The sequence below is a fragment of the Acinonyx jubatus genome, chromosome A2, assembly GCF_027475565.1.
Source record: "Acinonyx jubatus isolate Ajub_Pintada_27869175 chromosome A2, VMU_Ajub_asm_v1.0, whole genome shotgun sequence".
Taxonomy (NCBI): domain Eukaryota; kingdom Metazoa; phylum Chordata; class Mammalia; order Carnivora; family Felidae; genus Acinonyx; species Acinonyx jubatus.
The window spans coordinates 146,015,319-146,039,747 of record NC_069383.1 but is presented as its reverse complement, the minus strand read 5'-3'; the positions used below and the strand labels follow the sequence as shown (position 1 = coordinate 146,039,747).

Genomic DNA, 24,429 nt, shown 5'->3' with positions numbered 1-24,429 from the left:
AGGATTGCTTATTCTAGCTTCGAGAAGAATGCTGGTGCAATGGTGATTGGGATTGCATTAAATGTGTAGATAGCTTTGGGTAGTATTGACATTTTAACAATATTTATTCTTCCAATCCATGAGCATGGAATGTTTTTCCATTTCTTTATATCTTCTTCAATTTCCTTCATAAGCTTTCTATAGTCCTATGACCCAGGAATAGCACTGCTAGGAATTTACCCAAGGGATACAGGAGTGCTGATGCATAGGGGCACTTGGACCCCAATGTTTGTAGCAGTACTTTCAACAGTAGCCAAATTATGGAAGGAGCCTAAATGTCCATCAGCTGATGAATGGATAAAGAAATTGTGGTTTATATACACAATGGAATACTACTTGGCAAGGAGAAAGAATGAAATCTGGCCTTTTGTCGCAGTGTGGATCGAATTGGAGAGTGTTATCCTAAGTGAAATAAGTCATACAGAGAAAGACAGATACCATATGTTTTCACTCTTATGTGGATCCTGAGAAACTTAACAGAAGACCATGGGGGAGGGGAAGGGGAAAAAAAAGTTAGAGAGGGAGGGAGCCAAATCATAAGAGACTCTTAAAAACTGAGAATAAACTGAGGGTTGATGGGGGTTGGGAGGGAGGGGAAAGTGGATGATGGGCATTGAGGAGGGCACCTGTTGGGATGAGTACTGTGTGTTGTATGGAAACCAATTTGACAATAAATTTCATTTAAAAAAAGAAAAAAAAAACTTCTTGAAAAAAATTTAGAAGTTTTAAATACTTTAAAATTTTTAGTACTTAGGAAATCTTTATTGGCTCTTGTTTCTTGAGATTATTCCTGGGCTTTCTCAGTCTTATTCTTTAAAAGCTTAGAAAATGTCGAGTAAAATATCTGACAGATTTAAGTATTCATTTGACTTTCAAGTTGACTCAGTCTTCTAGCTTCCACTCAAAAAACAATCAGGATTCTCCTGTGTGTATTTATTTTGGTTCCTATAAGCTCTGCTCTTCCCATCAGGATTCCCTCTTGACATATAATATGTTAAACAGAAAAACTTTACCTCACTGAAACACAGAAATAGCAGCAGAAATAGTGACACAAACAAGTTAATAAGTATAAATAATGTATATTCTGGTATCCATAGAGGACCCATGTCGTTACAATACTCATGCCAGATCTGTAGGAGTGTGTGTGTGTGTGTGTGTGTGTGTGTGTGTGTGTGTGTGTGTGTGTTGTATAGCAGACCATGAAAAAACATGGGCAAATGGTATTTTTCTTACATCTGGGAATATATATTCTTCCTACTCTATATCATGCCAAACAGAGAAAAACATGTGCAGTGAGTAAAGGAATGAAATTTAAAAGGACATAAATGTTCACATTCTGAACAAAGAACTGGAAAGCACAGAACAAAAGATTATCAATGTAAATGAGGGTAATGAGGGAGGAGGGGAACAAGATCAGAAAGATAACTCTTTCCAATGAAAATTTGGAGTACTCCTGCCAGGTTCCCGCTCATCGCATGAAGCAATGTATGAGAAGATGCTGATTAACTTCTAAAGTGTAGTAACATGTTGATAATTGCTCTCATCCTGTTCAAAACCTTGGTGTGTGTTTGTTTCATTTCCATTTTGCTGTGTAGAAATTCCAAAACGTAACTGTGAAGACTGGAAAGCCTTATGCACTGAATTCCTGGAGACAGGGATGTTTGTTCAAAGTTTGTTTTGCTTGCCGTCAGATCCTACTGGTGAGAGTGAATTTTTGAGGCTATCCTTTTCTAGTTAGTAGAATATGCATTAAGAAATCATGATTAGATTATGTTGAGTATGATCTTTCATAAAAGACAGTCATTTTTCTATATTCCTGCCAAGACGGTGTTTTTACATGAAGCCTTAGAGAGCAAGCACACCTGAGCATTTAAGTCTTTCCCATTTGCATAGTAAATAAATTGGAAAACATTGTAATAAATAAATAAGAAAACATTAGGTCATGTTATCAGTGATTTGCTCTTAAATGCTTTATTTTTCTATGGTAATGCTTGACCACATATTTAAGTACAGTAAGATAAATTACAAGGTAGCATTTTTTCTGTATACTTGAGGAAAGAGTTCTTAGCCAAACTGGTTTGTTTTTTTTTTTTTCAGCTCTCACTCATTTACTAGTTTCTTTCAGAACTACTAGGTCTGGGTTACTCTTGGGAAGTTACAAAGGACCTATCTATGAAGGGTGCATTTGTCTATACCAGACAAAAGAACTGTTCCTGAACTCAGAGAAGCAGCCACTGCTCTAACATTGCTTATTTGGCATCAAGGGCTAGCATGATTACTTTCCTCTGACACTCCAGACTGCTTGACCTTCAGCTGAGAAATATAAAAGTGTGGCACTTCTTTAGGCCCCATAGATTAGCAAAACACGTAAGAGTCAGAGTCGGTCTTCCTGCCTCTCAACTTCCCCACATGCATGTACACCTTTCTTAGAAGTATTATGACTTGAATGTTGGAGACGGCAAAGATGAACTGATTTAGCATTGTGCTGTCCTGTCAGCGGGGCCTCACCCTCACTGCACCCCCATTTATTCATCTACATGCTTTTTATTGTTAGCATTGAGAGCCCGATCCTGGCATGCGAGCATAAATCATTAGAGTGAAAACAACTGTAGCTTTCCACATAACTGATCCTTAAGTTACCATTTAGTTCCAATTTCACGAGAAGTATGTTATTTCTAAAGACCCTTTAGGGGCTGCACAATTAGAAAAATGCTATTATAAATGTTTGAGAATATGTGATAACACGTTTACTCATGTGTCTCTTTTGCTTTTCGAGAAAATGAAAAGAATCTGTTTCTTGGGATTGTTTGTCATTTGAGTCTCTGCTTGTTCCAAATCAGGCAAACCATGGTTCCCATCACCTCTCAGTCTCCTGGATGTGAATGCCATAAACTTCAAATAGACTAGGTGTCACCAGCAGAGCTGGAATGAGAGTTTGGCATAAATTTTCTAATCAAAAGGGTCAGGTGCCCCATGTGGGTAATAGGGATTATGGGGCTAGCTGGATTTTCTTCATGTAGCACCTCTGGGAGCCTAATCAAACAGATTCAGATTAGAATTGCAACTTGACCATTCTCTCTCTACTTTCTGATCTCAAGCTAGGAATTTTACCCCTCTGACTCTGTTTCTTCAGAGATGAAATACCAATTATGAGGATTAAACACAAGAAAAAAGGCAAGAAAAGAAACACTTTAAACAATGTCTGGTATATAAAAGATGCTCATTAAGTAGCTGCCGTTGCTGCTGCGACAGCAAGTGATAAGGACCTGGGGCTGCATCTTCCACCCATCTCTTTTCCCTGAGCTTTAGACTTGGGCTTTTTATCGGCCTGTTTTTGGTTCACCTACATATCCCACAGAGACTTCAAATTCAGCGTACACATCTGAACTTTATATCTTCCCTGGTTGACACCAGATGCAATCAGCTGCTACATGTGGTCAGCTTATATCTCACATCCATTCTCTGTCTTCTGTTCCTAAAAAGCATCATAGCTTGATGGGGCTGCTCCAATTATCCTGCGAGTATTTTCTATATTATCAACTTGCCTTCAACACTGTGGCCCTAGTGATCATTCTAAAGATTTAAGAGATCAACATTGTTTTTCATAGTTGAACTTTCCTGGCCTCTATAAGGCCCATAATGAGGTTTTCCAAACTTGGTAATCCTAACAACTGAGACTTTAAAAAAAATACAAATTCTTGGATTCTCTCCAGAAGTCCTCTTTGAGTCCTTTCCTCTGGAGATTCTGATCCAGAAGACCTGGGATGGAGTCCAGGAATCTTCATTTTAATAAACTGCCAGTTATTCCTGATGATAGCCAAGTTTGGAGAACCCCCACATGTAAGTCCACACTGTGGATTTGTCCACTGTGTTACATAGCACTTTGATCACTCCCCACCTTTCCAGTGCCCTCCTAATTCATGCTTGGAGCCTTCCCACCATCAAGTTGCCTCAGACCTCTGAGAGTCTGCATTTGAAGCACTCTCCTGAAATCTCCTTCTCTTCATCTCTAACTACCCCTTACCAAAGCTGAAAGCCTGGCAATATTGCAAGAATCCTTTACGGTATCTCCTTTGGGCAGCCTACCCTAATCCCAGTAGAACTTGTCAGCAGTCCCTTTCTATGTAACCATAGCATTTTCACATTGTGTTGTAATTTTCGCTTTATGTGGGTCTCTGAATAGACTCAAAGCCTTGAGGATAGGGAGGGACCATTTCATTTCTCTATTCCCAGTATCCAACTCAGTTTCTGAAATATCCTAGAGGTTTATGAATGCTGGTTGAAAGAATGAAAAGGAGAGAAGAAGGCTGGAAAGAATCCTTTGAGTTGTACTAGTAGTTATAAAATATTCTTTGGAGCCCTGAAGTATCTCAGGGACAGGTAGTGATTGGTTAGCAAAGAGGCCTAAGTAGGGAGGACTCCTCCCTCTGTTCCACTTCCCCCCACCTCTGATTCAACCAAAGTAGTTCTCTTTATAAATCTTTCATATATTGAACAGTGTAAGGTTTCATTGAAAAGAGAAAAGCTGATTCTAAAAAATTTGAAAACCACAGTAGTGATTTGCCTCTATGAAACCACTTTATATGCATTTCTGTTGTTGTGCTTCAGAATGCAGTGGGGAAACTTGAAGAACTTGAGAAATGAGCCAAGTGACCTAAATTGGAAGATGAATCTATGAGGAAATACTAGAGGTTTTTTAATCTGTTGGAATGTACTGTGTAGTACCACCTTGGGGCTACTTGTCCATTTTTAAGCACCTGGGAGGTTATCATGAGAAAGATGCTAAATATTTGCCATCCATCTCCACAGAGGACCAAATGGGAAACAAGAAGATTAGTTGAAAGAGTTGAGAGAATTCCTCTGAATTTATTTGAGGAGCATGCTTATATTTCCAAAACAGAGTCTTCAGGAAACACTCTCCCTAAATATCAGAGACCGTTTCTGCTTCAGCATAGACTGGAACATCATTGGCAGTCACCGAACATTTGCTTTGAGGGATGCATAAATTACCACCCATAGAGATGTGTATGAATGTGTGAATTAGAATTTTCATAAAATCAAGTGATATTAAAATTAAGACACTAGTAGACTTGTCACAGATTCAAATTATGGAATTCATTTGTAGCAACTTGCTCAATAATGTGAAGTTATGAAATTAATGTAGCTTCATATACTATTCATGCATAGCTTATCATAAAGACAACTAAATGCAGAGAAGCTCTCTTATAATGTTGCTTATTAAACAGTAAGAATTTAACACCATCTCTTTTTTTCTTTTGAAAGAATTGGAGTTTTCTCACCCATATTTAAGGGAAAAACTGATATTTTGCTCTCTTATAGAAGATGTTTGTAAAACCTCAAGAATAAATTTTACTCTTTTGGCCACAGTTCCTTTCATACCTTTGGGAAATCTGTAGCTCCGGTTGGCAAATAGATTTGATCAGCATTTATCAAACTTTGTTTGTACAGATTCCCTTGCCTTACACAAAAGCAGCTTGTGGGGTCAAATGTCACCTGTCCCACCTGGTATTTAAAACATATAACATTTTAAGCCTCTGTGAAGTCCTAGAGGATAGACACCTGTTTAACTGTATTTAATTCAGAATTTCCCGCTTTTTTGACCACTTCAGGAAACATTGGATAGATATTTGCCTTCAGATACTTTGAATGTTAATAGAAAGCATCATTTGGAAATCTTGCCATTCACAACTACGTGGATGGAACTAGAGGGTATTAGGCTAAGTGAAATTAGTCAGAGAAAGACAAATATCATATGACTTCACTCATTTGAGGACTTAAAGATACAAAGCAGATGAACATAAGGGAAGGGAAGCAAAAATATAAAAACAGGGAGGGGACAAAGACATAAGAGACTCTTAAATATGGAGAACAAACAGAGGGTTACTGGAGGGGTTGTGGGGGGTGGGGGTTGGGGGGCTAAATGGGTAAGGGGCATTAAGGAATCTACTCCTGAAATCATTGTTGCACTGTATGCTAACTAACTTTGATGTAAATTTAAAAAGTAAATTAAATAAAAAATTTTAAAAAAAGAAAGCATCATTTGTTTATCATACCCAAGAAGCTAGCAAAACAGGAAACAATTAGATGTATTCCCAAAGCTCCATGAAATGAAAAAACAGTTCTTTTTTTCACAAATTGTGAAGAAGGCTAAGTGAAACCAGAAGCATGAAAGGCTCTAGGAAATTTGAAGGTCATGTGGGCACTATAAGAACTCGGGCCTCCTCTCACTGTTGAGGAGAAAGATAAGTTCTTGGATTCTGATAGGACCAGCAACCCTGCCACTCAGGAATTTGTTTTATATACCCTTTTATCTTTGGACCAGAGCTTGATGTAGCCTCTCCAAACAACACACCTCTCTGTGGGTATCTAGCAGCTCCAAACAGCAACCTCCCTGATAGACGTCTGCCCTTGAGAGATTCACAGATTGGTAGTGTGAGAGTATAGCCGTTGCAGGTGTTCCTTCAAAGATGCAGAAGTAATGATACGTTCTCTTGAAAAGACATAAACTTCCTAAAAATACATTTATACTCCTGTATCAAGTTAAGAGCTAACTGGGTGGTGGTTAAATGCATTATACACATGTTGGGATAGATCAACTACAATAACAGAAAAATGTTACTTTGATGTGCTTGTTTCCTGTTTCTCTGATAAGCTTCAACTTTCCATTACTAAAACTACAAACTTATTTGTATCTACACCTATTGTTTCCTCCTGCGTTCTTTCCTTGATTCTCTCAGTTCTTCTAGGACGTGGGAACCTTTTTTTCCTTTGCCAATTATTTTCTGTCTTTCCTCTGTCTTCAGTATCTCATCTTCTTCTAACATTGTCCTAATATAAGTTACCTTGGGTGCCTGGGTGGCTCAGTCGGTTAAGCATCTGACTTTAGCTCAGGTCATGATCTCACAGCTCATGAGTTTGAGCCCTGTGTCGGGCTCTGTGCTAACAGCTCAGTACCTGGAGTCTGCTTCGGATTCTGTGTCTCCCTCTCTCTCTCTACCCCACCCCTGCTTGTGCTCGGACTCCCTCTCCTTCAAAATAAATAAACATTAAAAAACAATTTAAAAAAAAAGAAGTAAGTGTCCTTTGGTGCATCCCATCTTTTTTTGAAGTCAGGTTGTTGAACTGTAATTTGCATGTAGTAAAATTCACTCTTTTTAATACATCCTTTGATGAGTTTTGACAAATTTATAGTTGTGAAACCACCACCATATTCAAGAAGTAGAACCTTTCATCACCCCAGAAATTTCCCTCATGCACCTTTGCAGTCAATCCCTTCCCTCCTTCCTCAACCCTGGCAACTCCTGATCTGGTTTCCATCCTTACAGTTTTGCCTATTCTAGATTATAAGTGAAGATATACAGTATATGGTCTTTTGTGATTGATTGGCTTCTTTCACTTAGCATACATTTTTGAGATTCATCCATATTATTATATATCTCAGTAGTTCTTATTGTGAAGTAATATATATTTTTATTAATATAAAATTATATATTTTATTAATAAATAAAAATATTTATATATTTTATATAATATATATATAATCCACCATTGTGTGGATATTCCATTATATGGATTGTCCAATCATTTCCTTTTGGACATTTGGGTTCTTTACAGTTTCTATTAGGAATAAAGCTGCTACAGATATTCACTTTTGGTCTTTGTGTGGACATAAGTTTTCATTTCTGCTGAGTAAATACCTAAAAGTAGAATTGTTGGGTCATGTAATATGTTTAACTTTATAAGAAACTCTCAGACTATTTTCTAAAGTGGCTGTACCATTTTGTATTTCCCTCAACAGTTTATGAGAGGTCTAGTTGCTCTACATTCTCACCAGTCCTTGGTATATCTAATCTTTAGTTTTAGCCATTCTAATAGGTGTATAGTGGTACCTCACTGTGCTTTTAATGTTCGTTTCTCTAATGATTAATGTTTTCTTAAGCTTATTTGCTATCCCTGTATGTTCTTTGGTGAAGATCTGTTCAAATATTTTGTTCATTTTTAAATTGAGTTATTACTTATAAAGAACTCTCAGAACTCAATAGTGTGTTCTCCATACAGTCCTTTCTTAGATGAGTGTTTGTAAATATTTTCTCTGTCTATAGCTTGTCTTTTCACTTTCTTAAGAGTATCTTTCTAAGAGAAGATGGTTTTAATTTTGATAAGTACAGTTTATCATTTTGTTGTGATTCATGATATTTTCTTAATAATCTGAGATCACAAATATTTTTCTTTAATGCTAAATATAGAAATAATAAATGTGAGTAAAATATAAAAATGTACTTGTCTTCATTTTTTTCCTGTGTTTTCTTCTTACAGTTTTATAGTTTTAGCTCCTATATTTAGGTCTATGATCCATTCAAGTTAATTGCATTGTAGGCAAGGATCACAGTTTAGTTTTTTTCATATAGATTGTTAAGCACGATTTGTTGAAATTACTATGCTCCTTTGATGAATTTTGGTGCCTTTATTGATAATTGTGTGTGTGTGTGTGTGTGTGTGTGTGTGTGTGTGTGTACACATGTTAATAAAGACCTCCCTCAACCCAACATGCCCATTCAGCTATAAATTCATCACTTCCACCTTTTCATAGTTTTTCACTGAAGAGTAGTCTAGACTCACTGTTTCTGCCTTCTCACTTCTTACTTCTCACACTGGGCTCTTTCTCTACCATTCCACTAAAACAGTTATTGCAAGAATCACATTAGTCTCTTTTCTGAACTGTCAGGGACACTCTTGTGCTTCGCTCATTTGATTCTCAATGGCCTTTGACCTCAATGATCCCTCCCTCCTCTTTTGGACATTTTCTTCCCTTGACTGACATAACATCCCACCATCCTCCTTATTTTTGTTGTTTTTCTGTTTGTCCCCATTGTCTACTTTGCTAGCTGTATTTCTCTTGCCTACTTCCTAAATATCAATGTCCCTCAGGATTCCAACCAAAGCCATTTTTTTTCTTCTCCTTCTGTGTACATCTTCTCCTTATTCCCATCCAATCCCCTGGCTGAAAAAAATCTCAAGTTTACATCTGGCCCAAATAATTTCTCAGCTTCATTTATGCATATTTAATTGTCTACCAGGACCACAAGCTTTATGAAAAAAAGTACCTTGTATGTATCTTGTTCCCATTTGTATTCCCATGTTTAGCACACAGAATTTAACAACTATTTGTTGACTAAATGAACAGATGAATACATAAACAAAGTAAGCAACCTATGAAGTTGATATTAATTCTAGTACAATATTTTAATATTTACCTTTTTACTGATACCACATGTATGTAGTGAGTACATGACTGTGGGCACAGGAGAAATAAATTACTATTAGAATCACATACTTAGTCTTTGCCATGGCTCAGTTTTCCTGTTGCAGTTGGTGGGGAGCCTTGGGATGAAGAGGTGGGAAACTGAGCCTGGGCAGGAGCAGGCTACAGTGAGAGAGTGAAGAGACACCTCTCCAGATGTCACAAACACTCTGTCTCAGGTTTTTTAATCCAGTAATTTCCTTCAGGAATTAAGGAATAACTGTGTTGTTTGGGGAATAAAATATTTTAATGACCCCATTAAATGCCGATGGTAACTTTAGTTATAATACATTATTTCTCTTTGACTTTTTGCCCAAATTTTTGTAAGTCCCTATAACATTTTTTTTAGTACTAAAATTATTCTTAAGAGTTTTATAGGAAGACGTAAACTGGGTAATGTAGGTTCTTTTGGCTCTAGTATGATGAACATTTTTATGATCCATGGTTCAATCAGAGAATGTGTATGTTTGTTATGGGCTTAGCGTTATGACTGGAGCTTTGGGTGTATTTGGAAAAAAATACTAGATACTATCTTCATTTTGCCCCTCAGGGAGCACACACCTTTAGGGAGAGAAGAGCCACAACCAGCAAATAAACAACAGCTGTTAGGTAGTTTATAGTGTCCAGTGCATGCTGCTTGGCAAGAAAAATAGTGTCCTGCCATTAGACATGTACTTTTGGCCTTGCCTGTCACTATGAGCTGTTCTGAAAGTGTTTAGGGTTTCTCTATAAATGCCCTTTTTATTTGTTTTGGAGCATGTGGTCCCTTACATTTCTCTGTCTCTCTCTCCTACATTTCAGTGAGCGGTTTCTGGTGAGACTGAACAAGAATGGTGGGCCAAGGAACCCAGAGAAGATAGAACGAATGTGTGCCCTTTTTACAGTATGTGCAAATTCTCTTTCCCTTCACTGCTGTTGACTCTAGCCAGGGGCCTCCTGTGTGGATATTGTCACCCTGGAAACAAGCATTTATTCTTCTCCACACACTGGGGAGAATAGGACTTGATTTATGTTTCTATCAGGTTTTAATGAAATATTTAAAGAAAACTGAAATCAACCACAATTTTTAATTGAACTTTTTGTTAAAGAAATATAATCAAATACATTTTACTAGTGTAGATTTTATAAGCTATTTAATAGAATAGACAAAACCTGAGAGAAGTCTTTCTTACTTTTCTTATTTAAGGCCACTGGGAATTTCTCTGATGTAGAAGTATAGTTTCTCTAAAGGCATCCACCAGATTTATAGCTTTGCAGTTTTTTAGTGAGTGCAGAGTGCATAGAAAGAGAGACAAACTAAGTAGTTCATCTCTCTCACATACCAAATGGAGGGTCTTTTCCTGCTATTATCTATACTTTCATTTTTTCCCAATAACCATGCTATCATTGATGGTCTCTAAGACCATAGGCATCAGCTCAGAGAAGTCTTATTAATCTGCTTATGGAAAGTGCTCAGTCTCACAATACCACGTTGCCTTATGAATTCTTCAGGTTGATTCTGATTTACTAAATGTTTTTTATTTAGTTAAAAAACTAAGTGTTCAGCTTTGTTTATTTCAGTTAATTTATTTGCTAAAGGAAAAAACAAGACTATGTTACAATTTTAAACCAGTTTTGACTCTCACGGATTCTTTAATCTGCTTCAGTGATACTGAGATACATTAAGACCCATTAATGAAAGGAGGTGTGATAGTCTCACAGTGCCATTGCCCTTATGTGTGGTGCATGGTTGATAGGTGACAGTCAGGTAGCTCAGAGCTTACATTGTGCCTCTTAAACACAAGTGGGACTTATCTAAGGATCCGATATGTGACTTTCTCTGAAAGATAAAATTGGATTTGTTTACCTGACTTTTTTGTTCATTTACCACAACTTTATCTTTCAAAATCTCAATGTTACTGCAGAATCAGAAGCCACTTTCACGGGGATAGCTTCTAGTGAAAATGCTCCAGATATACAGAAAGATTTATAAGACTAGTAAAGATAAAGTGATTTTTTTAATCCATCTTTGAATCTCCTAAACCTTAGGAGATAATACGGGAAGAAAGCAGGTAAAGCAGACCTATGAAGGCAGTTAAGGGAGGTGCAGTGGTTTAGTCTGGGAAAATCAACACTTTCTTCAGTAGGAAAGAACAAGGGAAAAAGTACAAGTTGCAGTTCCTTGGATTTAGGTTAGAATATTGGGGGAGAGCTTCTGAAGTGAGAGTGTCTAAACACTGAGATAATCCTCTGGGGCCATTTTTCTGAAACAATTAGTAAGAAATGAGACACGCATCTGTCTGCAATGCCTCCGTGACTATAGGAGGTCTTTCTGGATCCTGGCTCTCTGATATTATTTGGTTAAAGCAGCAAAAGAAATCATTGATTCCTTGTTCTTTGGCATCAGAGCTTTGTGCATGTGCTATCCTTGAATATCATGAGTGCAGTCCTTGTCTCTTGAAAAATGAACTTAATTATGATGATGTTTCTATGTAATTACAGTAAATCAAAAATTTCATTTCGCAGCGTTTTAATTATCTATATTGGCCCAGAGGCCTAAGCTGTACTCTGACTTTATAAATCAAAGATGCACATAACATTTATGATGTGCTCTTATTCTGCCACAATGGAAAGACACAAGGCTGCTAAAAATACCACTTACTTCCCTTTGCACTATAGCCCTGGATTTTTTTAAGATCCCAAGAAGTGATTTGAGAAATTTTTACAAAGCACATGAAATTTTTGAACAAGATCGTCTTAGCCAGAATTTTCATGTTTAAGTTATATGAAGTAATAATTTTGGTGGAACCTATTTTCTCACTTAAGACTTGAGTTCCTCCAGTGAGCTAAAGGAGTTTTAAAGATTGGCATATGTGCTACAAAGTTTGAGAGTAAATGCACAAAAATGCAGCCAAAGCTGTGGTCGATGCCAGCCTGTTAGCTTACCTCAACATCAAGAAGAGAGAACCATACAAACTGCAGTTTTGCAGGATTACATAAGCAGACTTCAGAGCCACATTACAGACCAGCACATTACTCATGGTTCAACCCTGTTCTCTGTAAAACCTGTGTTTTTTTTTTCTGACCTTGTTAGATTTCAGAGCTTCCTGTCCGGGAAGAATTTTATCAAGAAGGAGGTGTTTCATATTTATGTGAATGTCTAATACTGTGAGGATTTTGCTAACTTTCATGATAAACAGTGGCTATGAGTGTATGAGTGTGTGAGAACATGTCTGTGAATTTACTCATTATTCAATACCCAGTGATTCACACAAAGTGCCTGGCAAATACTAAGGCCTCCATAATGATTTGTTACATAAGTAAATGAATATGTTCATTTTTTATTATATTTGAGTGACCAAGTCAGAAAATGAACTTGTGCTGTTTTCCCTGCTTTCATTGGCATTAGATTTTCTACATTTATTTATACTCTTCTGCTTCTTCTGTAGCATAAGTATGAATAAATTAGCTTTGTTTTATATTTGTAAATCCCATTATCTCTACAGAAAAAGGGCAGTTCAGGCACAGGAAAGTGAGTTGACTTTTCCATGTTTCAAATGGAACATCATTAACTGAGTCTAAGATGCTGAACCCCGAGTAGGATTGGAGTATATATGCTCCAGTGAGTAAATCTAAATTCTTATTCTGCTCACCAGATGAATGGTGGGAATCTCTCCTCCCATCTTGGTTTTACAGGACTTGTAAGTATTTTAACCTGGATAGTCATACTTGGTACTTAGTCTTAACGACTGTATGTTTACTAACTCTGTGTTAACTGTGTTTAACCATACACTTATGTTTAATGTGATAGCTTTCACATTGAAATTTGACATTGAAATTATGTGGGACTGACAATAATTTTACTTAAAATGGTTTTTTTGTACTGAATATTACCATTACGTATTTATTCACTTCAAATAAATACCACACAGTTCTGGGTACCATGTACAACATGGTCAGAAAGGGCCCCTACTTGGAACTACTTGGACAATACCATAAACTGTATTTAAGTTTTCTTTCTTCCACATACTAAGAGCCAAGAGAGAGGTCCTGTGCTCATGTGTACACCTGATCTGATTATTGTTTGATCATCTTTGGTAACTGGCTTGAATTCTGAGATGTAGGGATTAGTAATTAAACTGGTTATTTGATAGTTTGGATTAACACAGTCCAAGCTATGTAGAAGGAACCATTTCATTTTGAAATGTGTCAAACATTTCTATATCTTTCAGTAAATAGATATATTTCAGTCCCCCCAAAAAACACATATAAGTGGTAATCTGTTTTTTAATTTTTATTTGTTATTTAGTAGCCATTTTTAATGTGTCAAAATACAGTGATATTTTGAGGATGTCGTTTTAAATTACATTTCTAAATTAAAGAAATTGGTGAAATGGAACCTGAACCATACTTTTTCAATATCAAAAGACATCTTTCATGTAAAAATATTTCTTAGTGTTTCCAGAGATACCAACTCATGTTAAATTATTTTGTAATCTATTTCATTACAAGCACGTTTCATTATTCCGTCAAGAATTTGGTGAAACATCATAACCATCTAGAATCTAAAAGTTTCAGTTTCACCCTTGCACATTACTTTTTAATGTCTCCTTTCCTTTGGTATGTTTTGGCCCACTCCATAGGGTAGAGCTGGGACTGCGGGGAGGCAAACAAAGCCCAGGACCCTGAGAGTGAGACCTCCTTATTAAACTTTGCACCTTAGATGCCTTGCTTGCCTCACCCTGGTCCTAACCCTGCAACAAGGTATAAAAATAAAGCAAACATGGAGACTCTGGATCTCAAAGCTCATTCGAAATTATAACTGTCACTTGATTGTCCCTTTCCTGGATTTACTAAAAAGAAAAAAGCAAAGGGGACCAATCAGAAGATGAAAGATAGGAAGGAAAGGAAATGAAGGGACCTTTTCTTTAGAAGCAAAAGGGAAATCTTGGAAACCTGTCCCATTAAGGACAGGTTATTCCATCAATCATTATGAATTCACAACAGTATCGCAGAGTGAGCAGTGGTTGTTGACCTGGTGAAAAGTCTGAAACAGAGTATATATTAAAGAGTGTGTTATTACTTTAAGTACAATTGAAGTATAAATACATAATCATGATTTTTATAATGATAATTTTTATTTCAAAATGTGTTCTTAGCATAAATAACTTAATGTATAAAATCATTTTCATAACTCTAATTTTATAAGTTCCTGACTGGATCAGATTTGTTTACTTATAGGAAGCCCTTAGAATTTTCCAGATAAGATTATTTTCAGCATTATACTTCAGTATGGATGATGCATATCTGAAGTTAGAAATGGACATCCAATTATTGAGGTTTCATTAAGGCTAAATTAGTCTCTTCGCAAGGGAACATATCTACTGTATAATAATCATTGTGGACAAAAGAACAAACATAAAATTAGTAAAGAATAAACTTAGAACTTTAGTCATTAATAAGCTGATTGGTGTTTTCCCATTTTTTTCCTGCATTGAACACTCCTTTTGTTATATTTTCATGTGATATTAGAATAAACATGGATAAGGCAATATCAAGATGATTTATAATGTGAAAACTCTTGTAGATATTTGTTGGGTGTTCTCAATAAAAGCTGGAAAAATATTATCAATAAGATAAACTCCCAGAGGCATATAAGATATTCAAACTTTCACTGCAGGAATCTTATAAACACTAAACCTCTATGTGCTTTAGTCCCCCTCCCCATCTATAACATCTGCTAAAAGCAACAAAGGCAAATGATTATGAGGTTCAAAATGAATTTTTATTATTTTCTGTGTATTTATTACCTTAATTTACTTGCTTTCTTTTCTTTCTTTAGGATCTGAGCAGCAAAGATATGAAGAGAGATTTATATATAGTTGCGCATGTGATACGAATAGGTACTGTCGACCTTATCCGTTCACATGACTAAGACCAGTCCACCTTGGGATAAGTATCTACTATGTTTGAGCTCTATCATCTCCCTAGCTCTTACCTACAATGTCAGGTCTCAGGATGAGCATCTAGCTTGTATTGGAACTCTACCTTAGGCTCAGCTGCTCTGGTAGCTATGAATTTGACATAAATGAAAGTATTTTTTTCACTTAAAATCTTCTGCTCCCTACTTGGTTTTGGACCCAAGCTCTTTATTTCAAGGGGTCTGATTTTTCATATTCTTTCTATCACAATGCCCTGCCTTTGTACCAGCTTTCCATTTCAGAGATCTTACAGCGGGTTGCAGGCTTGCCAACTTAACTGGTGGTGAATGGCCTTTGTTGGATTTTGTATCCAAAAGTATGTATCTGTGCTATTTTCCAGTAAATTACTGTCCTTGCTGCAGTAGATGTATAGTATATCACTTTTACCACACCAAGATGAAAACAGTGATTTTTGCTACTGTTCCGTGGTTGATTTGCTCAGCTTTATTTCAGGCGTATGACATAATTTGGAGGGTATGACTAACCAAGTCTTCCTTGATAGGTTTGGGTTCTGGCATATCTTGTACATTTTTGTCAAAGAATATTTTTTAATCCTTTGCCAACAAAACACCTATTTTGCTATACTTTTGGGTTCTGTTTTGCTGTACTTCATAAGCATTTGCTGAGGTTCCAGTTTGGTTTTTGCAAGTCCTCTTGCCACTATAGGCACAGCCTTGGTAGGCAGGAGAGGCAAGCTCCCATTCACTTTCTGAGACTACTTTGGCTCCAGCAGTGGTTCAGGAGCAGCTGGAAGAATAACATATGGTTGTTTGGTTGGAAGAATAACACGTTGTTACTATCTTTGCATACATAGTTTTTACCTGGCTGCTAAAACATTAAACTTTGTATCCTTAATATGCCTAAGAAGTTTAAGTCTGTTAACACACTGGTTTTTCTAAGAAATTTGTACAACCACTGTTTCATTCTAATATTATTAATAAATGGACTGTTGGTATTAAGGTAGATAATAAGTATGATCTATTGAATGTGGTGCAAGGGAAGAGCCCTGGCCAAAGGCCTGTTTGGCATTCCTCCACATACAGATTCTGCATCCTCGGTTGGCTCCCTTCAATCCTAAATTAGTCTTCCGATTTAGTGTATCTCTAAGCTAGCACCTATATTTCTGGCATCCGTGGATGACAATCAGGTGATACTAGAAAGGAGCATGGAGTTCTCAGTGTGACTGGTGTTTCCTGCTGTACTCCAGGCCGGATGCTCCTGAATGACTCAAAGAAAGGCCCTGCTCACCTGCACTACCGGCGACCATATGGCTGTGCAGTCCTAAGCATCCTGGATGTTCTACAGTCGCTCACAGAATTAAAGGAAGAAAAGGACTTTGTTCTTAAGGTTTACACGTAAGTAATAGACATAAAAAATATTAATGATTTGCAACATAAGGCATTCCAGCACTACCCTTGAGAGCAGCAGCGTTCAAGCTTTGTGGGACACAAAACCACCAGAGTATGTAGGATAGGGAGTTTTTTGAAAATGCAGAGATTTTGATCTAAGGTTTGGGGTGGGGTTCAGGAAGCTATATTCTTAGAAAGTTTCCCACGTGATCCTAAAGCAGCTAAATTTGGAAAATTCTATCCTAAGCTAGAAGTCTGGCAGTATAATCTTCTAAACTGCCTCTTCTATTTAGGATTAACCAACATTATTACATATTTATAGAAAAGCTAATAATGCAATTTCTTATGTGTTTTGGATGTAAGAATCATCTTTGTCTAATACTTGCCCCCTAGCTATTGTAACTGAGGTAGGTACCAATGCAGATTGCTTCAAAGAATGATCACGAGTCAAATTGCCTGTCTTTAAAGAAAAACAAGTTTTTCTGAGGAGCTGTGGCTTCACTCTTCACATCTGGGACCACAGATCCATAAGTCACACCCAGTTAGCCCTGGCATTATTTTTAGTGTTCAACAGCCAATGAACCTGCCTTATAGAAGCAGTGCATCCTCCTCCTGATTCTTGTTAAGCAATAGAAAAAAACAAATGAAGAAAAGAAACATGGAATTGAGGCATATCATCAGTCTTTTCAGGTAGAGACTTAGGAATGAATAGTAGTGCTGAAAACATGATCAGTGGAGAGTTTAGTGAGTTTTCAAAGCAAGTATATTTCTAACTATGAGAATTAAAAAAAAAAAACAAAAAACAATTATCTGTCCTCTATGGTTTTAACCCAATACTGTTTTCCCAAATAAAATCTAATACTGTCAATCACCATGTTAATATATCTTCACCATAATATTGTATGGATATTTTTCTGTATTATCTGTTATGGTTCAGGCATAAAATGAACTTACTTCACAATTACACTTAATTTGGGCCTTTATAAAATCAACCACACTTTTATTGATTTCAAAATAAAAATACAGACCCCCTTATTACATATTTTGCCATAAGTACTATTCTGTTCAGAGTTCTGTACTTTATGGGATGAGGATCTTTCTTTGGAATAGTAACCTAAAAAGGAAATTTTGGTGGGTTTTCTCTTCCTTTCATGCATCAGTCACAGACTTGCTCCATATACCAAGTCTCTTCATCGATAGCTGGTGGGAACTGCTTCTTGAAACACCTTCCTCCCTTTGAAAAGGACTAAACAGGAATCCAAAATCATCATCATTATCTTTTACTCCACTCTATCCTCCCCAAGGGCAAGGAGTTTATAGATAGCACTCCTGAATTGCATCTCTTTGCATGTATCAGCTGTTCCTTGCTTCAGTGCGAATTCTCATTGTGGATAGGGACTTGCACAGCATCTCTCTTGAAATCATGCTGTCAGGCTTAATTGGCCTAATTGCTTCTAAAACAACAGAAGATGGTTACCAAAAAAGTTTTTTGAAGGATAATAGAGTCAAAATGTAGGATAATTTTTCCATTTGAAAATATTAAGACTGTAAGACTTCCCAAATGCATGTTTGTGAAATTGATTTTGTGCACAGTATGGAATTCCTCTAGGATTAGTGCTTTAAATCCACATCAACACAGTGAATCTAGCTCTCAGAAGAAGCAATGTTTTCCAATGAGTTTCATGAGACAGCTCTGTTAGATTAAATTGGAAACTTTAAGGGCTTACTAATTGCTATTGATAGTGTTTTAGCCTTTGTTAGGAAAGGATTTTGCAAGGATTAAAAAAAACCTTGCATAATTTCAATCAATGAATTGGCAAAGTATCTCATTAGTTGTTGACATTCTCATCATTTCTTTCATTATTCAGAGTCAGCCTCAACCAGCGAAGATTGAAGCTCCCATATGTTTCTTGCTATAACCATTGTTCTGGCTTTATAGATGTTGTTTAATGTCGTGTGTGTGGTAAAGGCCTCACATCCTTTTAAGAAAATCTCAACAAGAAGACAAGACATGAAAACTAGGTTGCTTCCTAGTGTGCCAGAAGCCTTAAAAGTCACAAATGAATAACAACTATATGCAGTTCAGTCCGATATAGATGTCATATGTTTCCTCTTGGCCAGAGGGACTGGGGTCACAGGCAGGCACAGGGCATGTTGCACCTGGAGCCTAGGACACAAAAGGAGAAGAGTGCTAATAAGAAGCTAAAGCCAACACTGGGGTGAAGTCAGGGTGCCGTAAATGATGCATGTGACCAAATACATGATGCTTCTGAATGTGCAGTGACCAATTCAAATTCACAATGAGACAGTTCAAATAAACATTTTTAGGTCAACCTTAATGAAATAAAAAAAAACAACTAGAATATTAAATCTATTGTGTTATATTTTAAATCATATTTTATATTAAATGTGTAGTACCCATTACATACTCAATCACATGTTATATAAAATTGAGAAGTATTGCTTTTTCCCCACTCTCACGTGATATAAGAAAATTTTATTCAAATTCTTCATATGCAACCATGCCATCAGGTTTTTATCAACATTAGAGCCACTTTCTATGTCATCTGACATGGTTTTCCAAGGCACATTCTTTCACTTCAATCAGGTTGGTTTTGATTTATCACTCTTTGAATCCTTGATGATGCTTTCACTGAAAGTTCATCTTGAGACTCAATTACATTTTTGCTGGACATTTGGACACTTTATGTTTCTGTGTCTTCATTTGTCCTGTAAGCCCTTGTATGTGACCTTAATGATACTGCTATTTACTATGCTGCTTTTAAGGTGAGTTTTACCATAACGTCCAGGTCTTCAATTTGGAAGTCATACCCAAGAATTATTACTAAATCTGTGTGGTTTTGCTATTTAAAAAAAATGTTTTAGGGGCGCCTGGGTGGCTCAGTCTGTTGGACGTCCGACTTCGGCTCGGGTCACCATCTCGCGGTCCGCGAGTTCGAGCCCCGCGTCAGGCTCTGGGCTGATGGCTCAGAGCCTGGAGCCTGCTTCCGATTCTGTGTTTCCCTCTCTCTCTGCCCCTCCCCCGTTCATTCTGTGTCTCTCTCTGTCTCAAAAATAAATAAACGTTAAAAAAAATTTTTTTTTAAAAAATAAAAAAAAAATGTTTTAACCGATTGTGTCAGATAAGCTTTATGAGCATCTAAAACTTGCACTGATTGAGATAATTTCAAGCTAATGTCACTTACCCTAAACAGTGCTCTGACATTCAAAATAAAGGGATTCAGAGAATGCCCCATAACATGAAAGGATTTGTGAGGATGGAAATGTAAGGTGGCAACCTCTTCTCTTTTGTGATGACTGGAAGGGACCCTCGTATTTGAGATAGACACAGACATTTCCTCTGAACACTGCCTTTGGTGTCTTTGTTTCATAGCCACTTTATCCACAAAACTGCAACAAGTTAAGAGTACTTGTTTAGGAGCCAATCTTAAATAGACACCCATTCGTAGATGGGTAAAGGGCCATTGGGCCATCCTTATTTTGGTACAGACCAAAAAAAAAAAAAGCTCAAGTCTTTATGTATAACAACATTAAATGAAAATACTGCTTCTCACTTGCAAGTCACTTAAGGCAGTAGCTCATATTTCTCCCTCTCCTAACTCAGTTCTTCCCAATTTTCTGTGAATCATCTCCTTCCCAATATTCCACAGATCATCATCTACCCAGGACTGTTACCTGCTGTGTCTGTTGTCAGTATATGAGCGAGCATCTATACCAAATGTCTGCTCAGGCCATACAAAGAAGACCTAAATCCAGAAGGTCTGTGCCCATGGAACTGCTCTGTTTTGACTTGCAGTGCCTACTATCTCTAGCCTCAGAGTCCAGTGGATTTGTTTGTGTGTTAGTGCTGCTGCAAAACAGAACTCATTAAATATAAGTGAGAGTAAAGAAAGTCAGCTCAGGATTACTCACTCCTGTTCATGTAGAGGTGAGAAAGCTCATGACTCTAACATATACCTAAGTGTTGGCGCATTGAGGTCCCAAGTATTTTCTGCCACAGGCTTGAAAAACACACATGCATTCTCCCTTCCTTTTTCTCCAGCGAGCGTGACTTTGGAAGAATGATGGCTTTAAGAGTAGACCAACAGAGAACTTCCTTCATGTAACAACTTTGGTAGCTGATTTAAAAGTAGCCAGATGGGGGCGCATAGGTGATTCAGTCAGTTGAGCATCCAACTTCAGCTCAGGTCATGATCTCACAGGTTCATGAGTTTGAGCCCCAAATTGGGCTCTGTGCTGACAGCTCAAAGCCTGGAGCCTGCTTCAGATTCTGTGTCTCCCTCTGCCTCTGCCCCTTCCCTGCTCATGCTCTGTCTCTCTGTCTCTCATAAATAAATAAATATTAAAAAAATAAAATAAAATAATAAAAGTAGCTAGTGGTATGTATGATCCCATCTTGATTTTTTTTAAGATAATACTTTCATCTATTAGAAGGTTGGATAGATGAGGGGATTGGTAGATAGAAGCTGTTAGATTTACAGAAATCATCCTAATTCCCTGAACTTCAGTTTCCTCATCTACAAAATTGAAAAAAAAAAAAAGAATAAGGTAATATAAGAGACAAAAAAATCCATATGAACTAGTGAATCCAACAGGAAAAACTAGTATATAGATGAGAGGAAATAAGGTATAACCAAGAAATGGGCATGCAGCCTGTCCTCTAAAAAGGAGTTTCCTTTATTATTTTTGCTAATGACTCTTGGTTATTGGCAAGTTTCACTTTTACATCTAAACTATAAATCCTATATAATTCCATGCATGATATCTTCATTACTCTATGGAGTCACATAAAATTCAACCTATTTTCAGTAGAAATGCCAGCATACATTTGCTTCATGCTCTGTACTCTTTCAGAGCCCTTCTAGATAATATAATCACACTGAAACTTCATACCAACCCTGTGCACTGAGTGGGGCTTCACTATCTTACAGAGGAAGAGATGGTCAACACCACAGTTGAGTAAGTGACTCAGTGAATTAATGGCATTTCTTCAAAGAACAAGAAATGGTACTGATAATATTTTTTAAATAATGTTTTTAATGTTTATTTATTTATGAGACAGAGCATGAGCAGGGGAGCGACAGAGAGAGGGAGACACAGAATCCGAAGCAGGCTCCAGGCTTTGAGCTGTCAGCACAGAGCCTGATGTGAGACTTGAACTCATGAACCGTGAGATCATGACCTGAGCCAAAGTTGGATACTTAGTCAACTGAGCCACCCAGGCACCCCTGAAGTGATCATATTTTGATTTAAAAATTAATCTTTCATTTAACATATAATAATTCAAAAAAAGCAACAATAACAAAAAATTCTAGGCATAGAAGGCATATCATAAGCTTTACTTGACATGTTATTTTTTATTTTTTAAAATTTACATCCAAATTAGCTAGCATATAGTGAAACAATGATTTCAGGAGTAGATTCCTTAATACCCCTTACCCATTTAGCCCATCCCCCCTGCCAAAACCCCTCCAGTAACCTTCAGTTTGTTCTCCATATTTATGAGTCTCTTTTGTTTTGTCCCCCTCCCTGTTTTTATATTATTTTTGTTTCCCTTCTCTTATGTTCATCTGTTTTGTCTCTTAAAGTCCTCATATGAGTGAAGTCATATGATTTTTGTCTCTCTCTGACTAATTTCACTTAGCATAATACCCTCCAGTTCCATCCACGTAGTTGCAAATGGCAAGATTTCATTCTTTTTGATTGCTGAGTAATACTCCATTGTATATATATACCACATCTTTATCCATTCATCCATCGATGGACATTTGGGCTCTTTCCATACTTTGGCTATTGTTGACAGTGCTGCTATAAACATGGGGGTGCATGTGTCCCTTCGAAACAGCACTCATGTATCCCGTGGATAAATGCCTGGTAGTGCAATTGCTGGGTCGTCGGGTAGTTCTATTTTTAGTTTTTTGAGGAACCTCCATACTGTTTTCCAGAGTGGCTGCACCAGCTTGCATTCCCACCAACATTGCAAAAGAGATCCTCTTTCTCCACGTCCTCGCCAACATCTGTTGTTGCCTGAGTTGTTAATGTTAGCCATTCTGACAGGTGTCAGGTAGTATCTCATTGTGGTTTTGATTTTTATTTCCCTGATGATGAGTGATGTTGAGCATTTTTTCATGTGTTGGTTGGCCATCTGGATGTCTTCTCTGAAGAAGTGTTTATTCACGTCTTGTGCACATTTCTTCACTGGATTATTTGTTTTTTGGGTGTTGAGTTTGATAAGTTCTTTGTAGATTTTGGATACTAACCCTTTATCTGATATGTCCTTTGCAAATGTCTTTTCCCATTCTGTCGGTTGCCTTTTAGTTTTGCTGATTGTTTCCTTCGCTGTGCAGAAGCTTTTTATTTTGATGAGGTCCCAGTAGTTCCTTTTTGCTTGTTTCCCTTGCCTTCGGAGACGTGTTGAGTAAGAAATTGCTGCAGGCAAGATCAAAGAGGTTTTTGCCTGCTTTCTCCTCGAGGATTTTGATGGCTTCTCGTCTTACATTGAGGTCTTTCATCCATTTTTAGTTTATTTTTGTGTATGGTGTAAGGAAGTGGGCCAGGTTCATTCCTCTGCATGTCACTGTCCAGTGTTCCCAGCACCACTTGCTGAAGAGACTGTCTTTATTCCATTGGATAGTCTTTCCTGCTTTGTCAAAGATGAGTTGGCCACACGTTTGTGGATCCATTTCTGGGTTCTCTATTCTGTTCCATTGATCTGAGTGTCTGTTCTTGTGCCAGTTCCATACTGTCTTGATGCTTACAGCTTTGTAGTATAGCTTGAAGTCTGGGATTGTGATGCCTCCTGCTTTGGTTTTCTTTTTCAAGATTGCTTTGGCTATTTGGGGTCTTTTCTGGTTCCATACAAATTTTAGGATTGTTTGTTCTAGCTCTGTGAAGAATGCTGGTGTTATTTTATTAGGGATCGTGTTGAATATGTGGATTGCTTTGGGTAGTATCAACATTTTAACAATATTTGTTCTTCCTATCCAGGAACATGGAATCTGTTTCCATTTCTTTGTGTCTTCTTCAGTTTCTTTCATCAGCTTTCTATAGTTTTCAGTGTATAGATTTTTCACCTCTTTGGTTAGATTTATTCCTAGGTATTTTGTGGTTTTTTGTGCAACTGTAAATGGGATCGATTCCTTGATTTCTCTTTCTGTCGCTTCATTGTTGGTGTATAGGAATGCAACCGATTTCTGTGCATTGATTTTATATCCTGCAACTTTGCTGAATTCATGAATCAGTTCTAGCAGTTTTTTGGTGGAATCTTTTGGGTTTTCCATATAGAGTATCATGTCAACTGCGAAGAGTGAAAGTTTAACCTGCTCCTGGCCAATTTGGATGCCTTTTATTTCTTTGTGATGTCTTATTATAGAGGCTAAGACTTCCAATACTATGTTGAATAACAGTGGTGAGAGTGGACATCTCTGTCTTGTTCCTGACCTTAGGGGGAAAGCTCTCAGTTTTTCCCCATTGAGGATGATATTAGAGTTGGGTCGTTCATATATGGCTTTTATGATCTCGAGGTATGATCCTTCTATCCCTACTTTCTTGAGGGTTTTTATCAAGAAAGGATCCTGTATTTTACTTGACATGTTATTTTTAAGTGTCAATTCTTTATGGCCAATATGTAGTTTTTATTGCTGTGGCTTGGGTTATCATATTTCTTATTAACTAGTAATAATAAAGGCACAAATTAGGTTAAAAACTGCATTAATATTTGTGTGAAAATTTGAACATG

The 24,429-nt window shown here is 37.1% G+C and overlaps 1 protein-coding gene across 13 annotated transcripts in view; it reads left to right on the top strand.

Annotated features, from left to right (window-relative positions):
* The window catches only part of DOCK3 (dedicator of cytokinesis 3), a 561,979-nt gene that overhangs the window by 416,326 nt on the left and 121,224 nt on the right, over positions 1-24,429 (top strand). For all 13 annotated transcript variants that reach the window (XM_027038830.2, XM_027038823.2, XM_027038822.2 and 10 more), the window contains 3 exons: positions 10,163-10,244; positions 15,183-15,243; positions 16,529-16,676. In XM_027038830.2, the coding sequence (XP_026894631.1) occupies positions 10,163-10,244; positions 15,183-15,243; positions 16,529-16,676 (291 nt within the window). The remainder of the gene's footprint in view (positions 1-10,162; positions 10,245-15,182; positions 15,244-16,528; positions 16,677-24,429) is intronic.